Source organism: Natrix helvetica (genome assembly GCF_964273705.1).
Source record: "Natrix helvetica genome assembly, chromosome: 5".
In the NCBI taxonomy this organism is placed as follows: domain Eukaryota; kingdom Metazoa; phylum Chordata; class Lepidosauria; order Squamata; family Natricidae; genus Natrix; species Natrix helvetica.
In genome coordinates, this window is record NC_138551.1 from 76,112,746 (window position 1) to 76,127,936 (window position 15,191).

The 15,191-nt window shown below is 42.8% G+C and overlaps 1 protein-coding gene across 1 annotated transcript in view; it reads left to right on the top strand.

Annotated features, from left to right (window-relative positions):
* KIF11 (kinesin family member 11) overlaps positions 1–10,419 on the top strand; it is a 28,047-nt gene extending 17,628 nt beyond the window's left edge. Inside the window, exons 15-22 of the mRNA XM_081953911.1 lie at positions 377–499; positions 1,463–1,621; positions 2,787–2,926; positions 4,075–4,354; positions 8,399–8,621; positions 8,773–8,927; positions 9,113–9,223; positions 10,103–10,419. Coding sequence (XP_081810037.1) covers positions 377–499; positions 1,463–1,621; positions 2,787–2,926; positions 4,075–4,354; positions 8,399–8,621; positions 8,773–8,927; positions 9,113–9,223; positions 10,103–10,228 — 1,317 coding nt within the window. The 3' untranslated portion in view covers positions 10,229–10,419. The remainder of the gene's footprint in view (positions 1–376; positions 500–1,462; positions 1,622–2,786; positions 2,927–4,074; positions 4,355–8,398; positions 8,622–8,772; positions 8,928–9,112; positions 9,224–10,102) is intronic.
* Positions 10,420–15,191: the final 4,772 nt, after the last annotated feature.

Below are 15,191 nucleotides of genomic sequence, written 5' to 3' on the forward strand. Positions count from 1 at the left end.
GAAATTTGATGATTAGAAACGTGGGGCAAATTCCTATGTTACAGCGGACTGCAAATAATAATGCTGTTCGAATGCAATTCTACAGAAGGAACAGAACATTGTGTGTTTGGCATATTCGTAAGTATTTTTGCTTACTGTCTTCAATAAAATTTCACTGGAGTTTTATTAGGTGCCATGTCAGCTGTTGGGAAAACATCTTGCATTGAATGAAGGCTGACACTAAATTGATCTTATCGATTCCTACCGTGTGAGAAATAATGGCTAATTCGGAGCAGTTATAATGTCTTAGGCCTTTCCGCAATCCTTTTTTCTGGTTGGGTCTCAAATGTTTTCTTCGTTGGAAGCAATGAATTCACTATCCCGTCTGCTCTTCTAGGAGGAACATGCATGTGGACTGGACAAGGCGTTAAGTAGTCTAACTCCTGTGGTACAACTTGTGCAGAGTATAAACTCTCAGCTGCAGGAACACTTCAAGAAAAATTCATCCTTGGCAGAAATGGTAAGAAACATACCTTGAAGTACTATAATTGTTGAATGCTGCTAACACAAGGATTAGGAACCTTGGGAACCTGAAGATATGTGGACTTCAACACCCAGCATGCTGGCTGGGAATTCTGGGAATTGAAGTTCCCAAAGTTGAACAAAACACTGCTTTAGCCTTTCTGCCTAATCCAATGCATGAGAAGAAACACCAAGGTGCCAGAGCCTTCATTGGGGCCCTCCCTCCCTCTTGCAATGTAAACCACTTCATTTGTAGTCCACTTTCAATTGTTTCACGCTTTGCCCCCTTGGGAAGGGCACTGAACAGTGACAGTTGTCTAGAGCGGTGGAGCTTAGAAGTGATTCAGAGGGAGATCCCTCAATCGTACTTGTGCTTGTCTTTGGAGAAATCACCAGGTCATTGATGATGGTATAAAGTTTACCATTTGCTGACAGGAAAATCCAAGGAACATTTTCTCATTTCTTCTGCATGAACACTTTATAAACAGGCAGTGCTTTTGAAATGAGCTGTCTACCAATTCCCTGCCTTATTTATTTCTTCAGCATCTGGAAGTTGGATCCTCTTTCCCACCCCATCTCTAGGAGAGCTTTTGTCAACCTCAAATTCTCCTGTCCTGATATTTCTAGATCATCTGTATAACCAGATTAAAGAAGACTGAAATATCTCAGATCTGCTCATGGATATTTGGCAGGAGGATGAGTGATAAGCATATAATCGTGACATCGCAACACAAACCCTGGGACTTATATCTGGAGTCTGTGTTATGATGTTGCCATGCATATCTTAACATGTCATCATCATGGAGTGACATCTATGCTCCCACCTAAAGGAATAGAACTTGCCATGTTTCTTTAAAAAAAAACTTCCAATACATATATACACATCAGACTAGTATTGTTTAGAAAAAGTCAATATCTATGCGCCCTTGAAAACTGATGACCTCTTTTTTCTTACTGAAAGATTACAGGCTACAAAGAAGAACTGGCTACCTTCTTCCATGATCATTCTCTTGATTTGAGTAAACTACACAAAAACTGTTCCCAAATGTTTTCTCAACTTCAGGATAGTTATGAGAGCCTGCAAGAAGAAGTGGAACTGACCAAGATGGCACAGAAAACGGTATTTCTTCCATTTCCATGATCAAGCCGGTGTCCATAGGAGGTCCATAACGCACTAGAATAGAAGTGGGTGGTGGGGTGATGATCTTAGAGAAATATAGATTGCTACTCTGTTTAAGGAACACTATTAGGTTCTGCTGACCATTGTTCCTTTCTCTATCCTGGTGATTATTATTGCATGTTACATATGGTCCAGTGGGACCTTCTTAAGAGACAGATTTCTGGACTTCTACTGCTGTTATGTCCAGTTGACATTACACAAGAGTGTGAGAGTTGCACTTGAAACTAATTGGAGGACAACAGGTTCTCTACCCTTCTCTTAGTGGCTCTTTGAAACTTTATATTTCTGTTTCCATCGCCGACACAAAAATTGGCTTGGCTCCAGGCTTCTGGCAATGACTCCCATAGTGTACAGTATAAATAGTTCTGGTTGGCTCCATTTTATAAATGTTCAGTTGTTTGTTTTTATTTCCCACGTAATATTTTCTACATCTTTTATTGTAAGAACAATACTACAACCAAACAAAGAAGGATGAGAGGAAAACATGGGGATATAGGTTAGCTTCGTGTGCACAAATGCCTTCCAGTAATATGGAGGTTAACATTGTTTGTATTTCTTCTTAAAGTTACATAATACATACGGAGTCAAATGTGTCCGAGTAGATCGAGGAGAAATGTGAATGTGTCGTTTCTTGTGCACATCGTGTAGGAATGGAGGGGTATTTGGCTGTACCTAAGAAGGGGGAAATCTGCTTATTGAAAAAGGGCTAATCAGGATAAGCAGTGCTATATTTCTATGTTTGTTTCATCCTTCATAGTAACTCGGAGGTAGAGTGTGGTTATCTCTAAATTCCATTTTAGAGTTGTGAGTCAGCTTCGTCGAGATTGGAAGCAGATTGGATAAAGAAATTTGAGATTTGGCCATATCTAGCAGTCTTTCATCCCATGTATCACCTGAAAGGTGGATTTCCCCCCCCCCCCTGAACTGTCTCTAAAATAAAATATTCAGCTATATAAGAGTTATTGTTCTGCAGTAGCTATTAATTGAAAAGTGCATCTGAAGTACATTTGAATAAATGTGAGTTTCCTGCATGCTTTCAAACTCTTTTACTAAAATACTTTTCCTTAGTAATATTTTTTTCTCAATTTTCCTTGATTCATACTAGGGTACAGCCCAACTTATTGCTTTGCTGCAAAATCAGCTAACTGTGCTCGATAACCAAACTCAGCAGAACTTCAGCCAAATCCTAGAGAAAGGTGGAAGCCTAAAGAAGAATATTAATGATGTACAAGAGAATATAATTATGTAAGGAAACTTTTTTTTCCTGAAATATGTTTGAAGGATGATTCTACTATTCTGCAGTTCTTGGGAGTCAGATTCATTCTGATATTTCTTGGGCTAAACACTCACATTCCTTGTCATAGACTCAAGTATCTGTGTGGCAGCCCTGCTTCAGACTAAACCTGTATAACTGTATTATCAAGACATTTAGAAATCAGAATTTGAATTTTATTTCACTCAAAATCAATTGAAATAAATAATAAAATTTCTTTTTTGTTAATCCCCTTTATTGACTAATGTCAATTCCAGGAACTGCTACTGCCTTTATGCATTCTGCGTGGCTTTGGTCTTCATCTCAATAACACTTCTGACAATCAAAGGCAGGGGTGGACATCTTTGAGGGATGGGCAGAACTTTAATTTAATATTTCAGGGTGTTCAAATTAAAGTAAGGTTTGCATGCATTTGCTTTTAGCCTTTTTATTGGGGGTGGAAATGGCATACCGTATGTTTCCCCACTTTTTCTCCAAAATAATGCCATAACGGATTCTTCCAGAATGACTGGATGCTTTAATAAATATCTGTGATATTAGCGGTTTAGAGATAACACTGATTTGGCTGCTGCTTCAGTCTTAGCCTACCGTATTTTTGGACTATAAGACGCACTGGAGTATAAGACGCAAGATTTGAAGAGGTAAATTTAAAAAAAGTTTTTGTATTCTGCAGGCCTCCCAAACCCTCTGCACACCTCTTTTTTTTTTAAAGGGGGGGGCATGCAGAACTTTGGGAGGCTTGTAGTATGCTCCTGGGGGCTGGGGAAGGGCAAAAAACAGGCTATTTTTTACAAAAAAAGGGAGGGGCATGCAGAGGGTTTGGGAGGCTTTTAGAGTGCTCCTGGGGGGGGGGGAGGCAAAAATGAGCCATGTTTTTTTTCCTCCCCTGCCCTCAAGAGCACTTTTCAAGCTTCCCAAACTTTCTGCGTGTCCATTTTTGCAAAGGGGGAACGTGGTTTCGGTAGGCCAAAAATGCGGTATTCAGTGTATAAAATGCACCCAGATTTTCACCCTCTTTTTTTCAGGGAAAAAGATGCATTTTATACTCCGAAAAATACGGTATGTGATAAAGCACAAAGATTAGTGCTTGAATAATCCTTGGCTAAATCCTTTTCTTTAGGGAGACTATTGGCCTTGTCAACTCTGCCAATTCCCAGCAGAAGAAGATGATTCCAGCTCTGGATGACCTTTCCCAAGAGATCAAGCAATCCAGCCACGATAATGTTAAGATACTCCTGGAATCAGACAAATACTGTAAAAAGCTGAGCAGTAGTTTGAGAAAGACGTGCAAAGAAGCAACTAGTTGGGCTGAAACGGCAACTGCAGAGATAGGCTGTGTAGTTGATCAACAGAGAGCTTTTCTCAACAACCAGAACGAACACCTACAAAACATGTATAAGGTAATTCTAAATCTTACAAAGTTCATCAAAGACTTTTTAGACATAGAATTTTATGACAGGTATATCCAGGTAGTCCCTGACCTAGGGCCATAATTGAATGCAAAATTTCCATTGCTAAGCGAGGCAGTTGTTAAGTGAGCTGCGCCTCATTTGATGAACTTTTTGGTCACAGTTGTTAAGTAAATCACTGAATTTGTTAAGTGAATCTGCCCCACTCCCCAAAAATCTGGGAAGGTTACAAATGGTGATTGCATGACCCCGGAACAGTGTAAACCAGGGGTGTCAAATCGGCCTGTGAGGTGCTTACATCTGGCCCAAGGGGCCAGCCTGGAAATAGCAAAGGAGTGACCTGCAATGCAAGGTCCGTGACCAACAAGGCCCCCCTCATTAATGAGTTGATCTCAGAGGGGGAGCTGGACCTTGCAGGGATAACGGAGACCTGGTTGGGCCACGAGGGTGGTTTACCCCTTGTGGAAATGTGCCCGCCGGGTTTCCGTGCATTTCATCAGCCTCGAGCCTTGGGTAAGGGTGGTGGGGTGGCGGTAGTTATACGGGAATGTCTAGAGCCGAGGGAGCTCACTGTACCTCAGATACCCGGATGTGAGTCCCTTGGTGTGAAATGGGGCCCAGGGAGGCAGTGGGGCTTGCTGATTGTATACTTGGCTCCTCGCTATACGTCAGCAGCCCTGCCCGAGCTCCTCGAGCTGATCTCAGAGACGGCAGTTGAGACCCCCAAGCTTGTGGTTATGGGGGATTTCAACTTGCCGTCGACGGGGGAAGCATCCGAGGTAGCTCGGGAGTTCATGGCTTCCATGACAGCCATGGACCTGACCCAATTAATTCAGGGCCCCACACACGAAGGTGGCCACACTCTGGACCTTGTTTTTGTATCTGAACAGTGGGCGAGTGATCTGGGAAGAGGGGATGTAACCATTACTCCCCTGTCATGGTCAGATCACTCATGTCTCCGGCTGGACTTCCCTGGCGCTACCCCCCACCGCGAGGAGGCGGAACCAAACTGTCCAAGTTGGTACCGCCCCAGGCGCCTGATGGAACCGGATAGGTTCCAGACGGAGCTTGGGCCATTCCCTGTAGCCCTGACCCGCTCTCGCTCCGAGAACCTAGTGGCCGCCTGGAATAGGGCGGCCGCTGGGGCCCTGGACCGAGTTGCGCCTTTGCGGCCTCTCCTGCGGCGGCGACCCACCCGGGCTCCTTGGTTCACCGAGGACCTGAGGGTGATGAAGCGCCATAGGAGACGCCTAGAGGGCAGGTGAAGGTCTTCACGCTCCGAATCTGACCGAACACAAGTAAGAGCCTATTTACGGACTTACCTTGTGGCATTAAGAGTGGCCAATCGCAGACATTGTGCCACTCTTATTGCGTCCGCCGATAACCGCCCTGCCGCCCTGTTTCGGGTGACCCGCTCTCTCTTATCACAGAGGACGCGGGAAGCCCCTCTACAGAGCAGAGCAGAGGAGTTTGGGGAATATCTGCAGGACAAAATCGCTCAGATCCGGAGCGGATGGACCCCCTTCAGTGGACCAGAAGAGCCGCCAACAGTGAGTCTTGTGAGACCATTCTGGGAGGAGTTTGCGTCTGTTGCCCCCGAGGGTTTGGATAGGTTGCGTGGACGGCTGCGACCGACCACATGTTTAATGGACCCGTGTCCCTCCTGGTTGGTACTGGCATCCTGGGAAGTGACACGAGGCTGGCTACTGGGCCTGGTGAACGCCTCTTTGAGCGAGGGGTCCTTTCCTGCCGCCTTGAAAGAGGCAGTGGTGAGGCCCTTACTCAAGAGGCCTTCCCTTGACCCGATGGAGCTAGCTAATTATCGTCCAGTCTCCAACCTTCCCTTTTTAGCGAAGGTTGTAGAGAATGTGGTGGCACAGCAGTTTCCACGACACCTTGAGGAATCCGAATATCTAGACCCACGCCAGTCCGGCTTCCGGCCCGGACACAGCACGGAGACGGCCTTGGTCGCGTTGGTCGATGATCTCTGGAGGGCCAGAGATAGGGGTTGTTCCTCTATCCTGGTCCTATTAGATCTCTCGGCGGCTTTTGATACCATCGACCATGGTATCCTATTGCGCCGGCTGGGGGGGTGGGAGTTGGAGGCACCGTTTTACGGTGGTTCGGCTCCTACCTCTCCGACCGGACGCAATGTGTGTTGGCAGGGGGGCAGAGGTCGACTCTGAGGCCACTCACTTGTGGGGTGCCTCAGGGGTCGGTCCTCTCGCCCCTTCTGTTCAACGCATATGTGAAGCCGCTGGGGGAGATCATCCGTGGTTTTGGGGTGGAGTATCATCTGTACGCTGACGATACGCAGCTGTACATTTCCACCCCAGACCACCCCAACGAGGCTGTCGAGGTGATGACCCGGTGTTTGGAAGCCGTCGGGGTCTGGATGGGGGACAACAGACTCAAGCTCAACCCCTCCAAGACTGAGTGGCTGTGGCTACCGGCACCCCGGTTCAGTCAGTTGATTCCATCGCTGACCATAGGGGGCGAGCAATTGCCCCCTGTGGAGCGGGCGCGCAATTTGGGCGTCCTCCTAGATGCCCGGCTGTCAATGGATGACCATGTGGCAGCCGTGGCAAGGGGGGCGTTCCACCAGGTTCGCCTGGTGTGCCAATTGCGCCCCCTACTGGACCGGGATGCCCTACGCACGGTCACTCATGTACTGGTGACGTCTCGGCTGGACTACTGCAATGCCCTCTACATGGGGCTTCCCTTGGGACGCGCTCGAAGACTGCAGCTAGTCCAGAACGCAGCCGCGCGGGCTATTTTTGGGAGTACTAGGTACTCCCACGTAACACCGCTCCTGCGCGAGCTGCACTGGCTGCCTGTGGTCTTTCGGGTGCGTTTCAAGGTGTTAATCACCATCTTTAAAGCGCTCCATGGCTCAGGACCTAGGTACTTGCGGGATCGCATCCTACCACACACTTCCCTGCGACCGATTCGCTCTCACAGGGAGGGGCTCCTCCGGGTGCCGTCCACTAGGCAGTGCCAACGGGCGACACCTAGGAGTAGAGCCTTCTCTGTGATGGGCCCAACCCTCTGGAATGACCTCCCCTCCGATATCAGAACCACCACCGACTTTCTCTCCTTTCGACGAAAACTGAAGACTCACCTGTTCCGTTTAGCCAGCCTGGACCATTCATAACCTCATTATACCTCTTGGCAGATATATTTTAACTGGGTAATTTTAATTGGGTATTTTTTAGGATTGTTTATATACTGTTTTTTATCTGCTTTACCTGTACAGTGTTGTATTGCCTCCTCTTCTATGTTTTTATGTTTCCATGTTTGTAGTCTATTTTATCTATTTCATTTGACTGTACACCGCCCCGAGTCCCTTTGGGGAGAGGGGGCGGTATAAAAATCGAAATAAAAGGTAAAGGTAAAGGCAGTCCCTCTGGCAGCCAAAATAGGGCACGGGGAGGAAAAATACAATTGTGATCCGGCCCAAAATCCTGCTTTGATACCCCTGGTGTAAACTGTCATAAATGCATGCCGGTTGCCAAGCATCCAAATTTTGATCATGTGACCCTGGGGATACTGCAACGATTGTAAGTGGAAAAACTGATCACGTCACTTTTTTCAGTGCTGTTGTAATTTTAAATGGTCGCTCAACAAATGGTTGTTTAGACTAGGCATGTCAAACTGCCGGCCTGCCGGCCATATGGGTCATGTGCAGGCCACACCCACCTCAGCTCCGCCAAGGCAAAAGACGTTGCAATACGTCGTGATCCGTTCAAGTTTGATACCCGTGGTTTAGACCATATGATACCATGTGTTCTCCCAGGAATGGCTATTGATGGCTGTCTGCCTTTTAGCCTGGAAGAAGGACCCGAGCCATATTTTCCCACACTCTTAACAGTCTCTCTTCTAGAAATAATGATGGTTCGTATACTTGGAAAGGACCATAAATTCTTGTCATATATTGAGTACAATAAGTTTCATTCAGTCAAACCTGCAGTTTATAATATTGCAGATCTGGTTTCTTGACATAATACCTTACGTCTTAAGATGTTTGGCTTCCAGGGTCTCCATGACATATGTAACGCATCAGAATCCAATGTGACAGACCACATGAAGAGACAAAAAGAGGCCGAAGATGTCGCCCTCAAGAGGCTTCTTGACCGTTTGCAGAATGACCAAGAGGTGCTTACCGAACAGAAAGACCTGCTCCTTCAGGAAGCAGAGGATGGCTTAATTCAGATTAACGCTTTCCTGACTGAAGATCTGAAAATGGATCTCCCCACAGGTATTTGGAGGGGAAAAATTAGCCTTGCAAACTTTGGAGGAAGCCTAAAAAACGAGAGGAAGAGCTACCTCAAATCAGTTTTGAAATCCAATGAAAAGAGTGGCTGTAGTGCACTGCCTTAATTGTCTCTTAAATGGATCTTTTCCTAAAGGAAATACGCCACAGCGGAAGGACTACTGTTACCCAGTGACGGTGGTGAAAACAAAACCACGTGATCTCCTGCTTGAAAAATTAAGGCAAAGGCAGATGGAGCTGACTTCTACTGTGAAGGCTGCTGAAGCCATGAAGACTGACTTCTTGGATGAGGTAACTACAGAGAGTAAAAGATGGAGAAATAGCTTGCTTTTCCCAACGGGTGGTGCTTAAATTGCTAAGTTGCTGTAGAGTGAATTAACTGTGCAGAGGACTGCTCCTGCTCTATTGTGTATTAAACTTGTAGAAATGATTTATCTACACTGCCACAACTGGCTTTAACTGTTGTCTGTCCCAAGGATTCTTTCGACGAAGAAGAGATAAGAGAAACTGATGAGAGTCTTTGCAGTGAAAAATCCTACTTGAAGACTAGCTTGTGTATTCAGACTAATGGGGTGCCCTTCTTCCAGGTAATGTATGTCTTTTTGTGTTGATGGTTAATAAGGACATGTATATTTTTTTCAGTAATTTTATTAAGAACTATACAGATAAAACTAACAAGGAACCTAATATAAGAATGTGTTTGTGTTTTTTTTTTAAAAAAAGAAAGAAAAATTGCCAAAAATGGTAAGAAAACTTCCCTCAAAATCTGCCGCAAGATACTATTCAACATTAATAATGTATTGCTGTCTCTTAAATAACAGCCTCATCCCATTTCCTATTGCTAAATCTTTAGGTCTCCTTATTGATTAATAACGAACTAAAAAAATAGAAAAAATACCTTTCCATTTAGTCTAAATCTTCCTCAACTTTCTCTTAATAATTAAATGTTACAAAAATAATAATAAAAATTGAAAGCTATTAAGCAATTCAATTCCACTTGTGGATCTGGTATTTCCATGTCTTTCTTGTAAGTTGTAATTTTTACGTCCACCTCCACGTCCATTTTAGTTGTCTTGAAAGGAATTTGGACATAATCTTAAATGTTTTCCAGCAGAGGGTTAAAAAGCTCCATCACTTTCATGCCCAGAGATCAGGTTTTATTTAACAAAGTTTTAGTAATTGACCCTTCAAAGATGTTTTGCCCTGAAATGTAAATAAAACAGGATTTTCCCAAAATGAGCGGTTCTAATTACACTGGACAACTTTTTCCCCAAAAAAGTTTTGCTTTTGAAAAACCTTTGGTGATAAGTTGTTTTGACATTTTCGTATTTCTGTTTGCTAGTAAAGTGTCTTGAGGCGATGTATTTGCCAAAATGATGACACCTCTATAAAATGGGACTGATATAAAGCTTTCCCAGCACTTAGTAAAAGTAATGAATAATAACGCAAGCTCTTTAACTTTACAGCATAAACGAAGTGTCAAAAAGGATAAAGAGAACAAAGCCACATTCTTTCTGAAAAAGGCCAAGGAGGAGGATTCAACCACTCCATCTGTCCCAAAGTCAAAATATCCGTTAAGAGGCCTCAACTAATAATGTATAATATCTTGCTTCTATTTCTTTCCGTCCTTGCCAGCTTTCTTAGCTTGAGTTATGCACATGGCTTTGTAGTCAGTGTCCCAGATTGCATAGGTAGAGATCTCAGCAACACAGGATTCCTTTTATAAAATGTAATTCGTTTGACTTTTTGTGTTTTGCAGATTTTGAAATGTAATAAAGAATAACTACCATTATTTAGTAGTCTTGGCTTTATTTTTCTTTTGTAAGATCAGGTAACACCCAGAGCTGGGATGGCAGCAGAGATCTCTTAAATGTGTCTTATGTATATGGCTTACTTGTAGTAAATGGGGGGTGGGGGGGAGAACTACTTTATAATTTATGACAGTAATGGAGCCTGTCCATTATGGTTGCAAGTCATGACGGTCGTTACCTGAGGTGGCTACATGATAGCCTCACTTAACAATCCTTATGCCTGCTCTCCCCGATGTCATTAAGTGGTGCACGGAGTGCCAGGAGTGGGGGAAGGATCTGGCAGGCCTGGCCCAAGCCCATACTGCAGAACCTCCCTGAATCTCATATGGTCTGCCCAGGGCATCCCAAGACCTCCCCTACCCCCTAAGCACTCTATGCTCTACTTCCCACACCTCAGTTGGTCCTTGCAGGCTTTGGGCCTGTTTTCCACCCACCTCTGTCTCCTCACATACTACAAAATGAATGATCTTGCTATCAAAAGAATAACAAATGAAATTATCAAATCTCCTAAAGATAAACGAGAATATCGTGGATTAGAACTGGCAAATGGCATCAAAGCAGTGCTGGGCGACGCCTAGGGGAAGGGCCTTCTCTGTGATGGGCCCGACCCTCTGGAATGACCTCCCCCCCGACATTAGAATGACTACGGATCTCCGCTCCTTCCGTCAGAAACTTAAAACCCACCTATTCCAGCTAGCCAGCTTGGCCTAATTCCACCTATCCCACCTCAGTCCTATTTCTAAATTTTTAAGATTGGTTTTAAGGTCTGTTTTTTAATTTTTATAAATTGTACAGGGGTTGTTTAATTGGATTTTTACCTATGTGTTTGATTGTATGTTTTTAATTTTTTCCTGTACACTGGCCCGAGTCCCTCCGGGGAGAGGGGGCGGTCTAGAAATTTAATAAATAATAATAATAATAATAATAATAATAATAATAATAATAATAATAATAATTATTATTATTATTATTATTATTATTATTATTATTATTATTATTATTATCAGTGATCCCACTACTGACAAATCTTCAGCTACACTTGATCTGCACATAGGTAATCATATTTAATCATATTTTGTTTTGGTTTTATATTGTACGATAACAAAGTCTTATAGAATCTTTTATTTACGTGACTTAAGTAGAATTATAAGTTTGCTTGGAAATTTCACTAATATTTTTCCCCAAGAGTTCAAATTAGAATTGATTTAGTCAGATTTGTATGTTTCCTGGGCACAGCCTAAAGATTTCCATGTTATTTTATAAACTTATAGGTAGCAAAGGACCAATAAGAAATTAGATTAAAAAGATAGGAAATAATAATAATATTTAAAAGCAAACAAGAACAAAGTAAAATGGTAATAATAGGTAGTATAATAGTAATAGTAGATGCAGCAACTTCCTATTGTGTTTACTGCGGTATAGAATTTTGCTGATATTTTTCAAAAAGCTTTCAGAGAATGAAATAACCCATTAAGCTAATAGTAACTTTTCTAAATATTTTCCTTTTATTTTTATGTAACTTTTGAACATGTGACCCTGGGGATACTGCAACGATCGTAAGTGAAAAAAATTATCACGTCACTTTTTTCAGTGCTGTTGTAATTTTAAACGGTGGCTCAACAAATGGTTGTAAGTCAAGGATGACCTGTATATAATTGTTAGACTAGGCATGTCAAACTGGCGGCCTGGCGGCCATATGGGTCATGTGCACACATGACCACGGAGACGACTTTGGGCAGCGCTGGCTCTTCGTTTTTGAAACGGACATGAGCACCGCCCCCTAGAGTCGGGAACAACAAGCACATATGTGCGAGGGGAACCTTTACCTATACTGTAGGTGCACTTTACAGTGGAGGTTTATAGATTTACAGATTAATAGAGTTGGAAAGGATCTTGTGGGTCATCTAGTCCAACCCCCCACCCAAGCAGGAGACCCTACACTATTTCTACAAATGGCAGCCCAATCTCTTCTTGAAAGCCTCCAGTGAGAAAGCTCCCACAACCTCCAAAGGCAAGCTGTTCCATTGATTGTCCTCACTGTCAGAAAATTTCTCCTTATTTCCAGGTTGAATCTCTCTTTGTTCAGTTTCCATCCATTATTCCTTGTCTGGTTTTCAAGTGCCTTGGAAAATAGCTTGATCCCCTCCTCTTTGTGGCAGCCCCTCAAATATTGGTACACTGCTATCATGTCTCCCCTGGTCCTTCTTTTCACTAGACTAGCCATGCCTAGTTCCTGTAACCGTTCATCTTATGTTTTAGCCTCCTGTCCCCTAATCGTCTTGGTTGCTCTTTTCTACACTTTTTCTAGAGTCTCAACATCTTTTTGATAGTGTGGCGACCAAAACTGGATGGAAAGGTAAATTAGGCATGTGTGCAAGGAGCTCAATGGAGAAGTACACAGTGTGGAGATTGAGAAATGGGAGAAAATTGATCAAATTGAAACAAAGCCAATAGACCTACTGTATATTCCAGCTTTGGGTTGTCTTCACTTGAGCAAATTGGATGGCCTCTTTTGCCACTGAGGTTGCACTACTACAATCCTACCTAGTGTCAATATTCATTTGCAAAAACACGGATTACTGAGACAGTAAGGTAGTGCTGTCCCTAAATTCTCAGAGAAAAACAGCAACATACTTCCCAGATGTGACATGGCACAGAGGATTCTTAGGAACTGGGATAGGGAGATTTCTCCCATGAAAAAGAATTTGACAAGTGGAGCGGATGACCGATCCAGGAATGTGGAGATTTCCCAAATTCTAATAGTATCCATTTGTAAGCTTTGTATCTAATGTTTCTAATGCTTAGAAAATAATGTCTGGGATGACTGACTTCGTTATTTTATTTATTTATATATATCTCACTCACAGCAACTCGTGGCGGTGTGCAATTAAAACATAAAAGATGTTATGTAAATATTATACTCCCGTGGAAGGCAATTAAAACAGGAATAGAATGATTAAAATTAAAAAGTTAAACAGTTAAAGTTTAAAAGGCAGGAGGCGGCCGTCCAAAGCACTAGCCCACCCCAACAGCTGGAGAGCGGGGGAGGGGCACCTCACCTCTGAGGTGGGGGAGAATATCCAAATGGCAGGAGTGACAGCTGTTCTGACCTAGGCTTCCCAAGAGCATGAAGTGAACTTCCAAACAAAAACTTTTATTAATTTACTGTGAATTCTTCTCATTCACATCCAACAAAGTCTTTCAAGGGAGGATTTATAGTCACAGACCTTATCTGTCTTGGAGAGTTGACAGGCCGATACCTGCAAAATTTGGCAAGGAGTCTCGGAGAGTCACAAACCAATTAAGCAAACGAATTGTCTCCTGCAAACTCCACTCACTTTTCGCTCCCCTTTCATTTCCTCTTGGAGGGCCATTCATTGTCCACCTGCGGCCTTACTCCCAAGTCGACCCCTGTTCTTTAGCTGTTCCCTTCGTCTGGCAACTCTGCGCATGCGCACACTGGGAACTGGCTATAGTTGTTCATGTGCCTCACTGATGTCTGCCTCTGAAGGCAGCTGATAACTGGCAGGCACTCTGGCCCCCTCTCTGCCTCCGACCCAGAGCCCTCATCAGAGCCTTCCCCAGACTCCAGGACTGGCCCATGTTCCTCCCCAACCTCCTCACTGTCCGAATCTGCTGCCAGTTCTGCTGGCTGCTGGTGGGCAACAACAGCCGAGAAGGCCCTCTTCCTGGACCCTGCCAGTCAAAGTTCTTTTTTTTTCTCACATTTTTTTTTATTTTTAAACATAAAAGACAACATTAAAAAAATTTCATCCATTGCATACAGCATGTCGTTTGGTTACAAGTGTTTTTGCATCCGTATTTTCGATTACATATACAATCACAGATTTTCCATCCAATATAACCAAAAACCTCACTTTCATTGTACAGCATATATTCAATTACGATTAATATTTCTTTTCAATAAAATTCTCTTACATTCTTGATTGTCTGCTTAACAACAACGTACCTTTATGCAATCAGTCTCATTTTAAATATTTTTACAGTATAAAAGAATTTACCAAGTGTTTATGTTTATATATCTATCACTATTTTCAACAGGATATCTTTATAGTATACACTTAGAGTTATATATTATATTACCAATCCTCTATCAAATGTACATTAGTTCATTTATTATCTTTGTCCTTCATTTTATAACAAAAGTTTCTAAATTATTCATATATATGTCAATGCTTCATTGTATTATTATTAATCTAACAACATTATTATATTTTTGCTTTTCTCCTTCAATTAAAACATTGTATCATTATTAGTCTATTTAACAACATTATTGTATTTTCACTTTTCTCCTTCAGTTCAATTTTTCATGTCCAGGTTCTTTTTTCCAGCCACTGATAAAACAAATCCCATATCTTATAAAATTGCTCGTCTTCTTGTTCTCTAATTTCAAATGTCAATTTGCTCATTTCAGTGCACTCCATTATCTTTCGAATAACTTCTTCGTGTTTTGGTATCATTTCGTTTTTCCAGTTTTTTGCAAATACAATTCTAGCTGCTGCTAAAACGTTTACAATCAAATATTTTAAGTCTTTGTTGTAAATTTCTGGTATGATTCCCAGTAAAAAGATCTCTGGTTTAAGGTCTATGTGTTTGTCAAAGTTCTTTAACTGACGAGGTCCATAACATAATCTCCTTGCCTGACCAGAGGGGAGTGGTCTGTATAATGGGGCAAATGTGACTCCACAGTTAGCTTGGCCCTGTGCCATCTAGGGCTTATAGG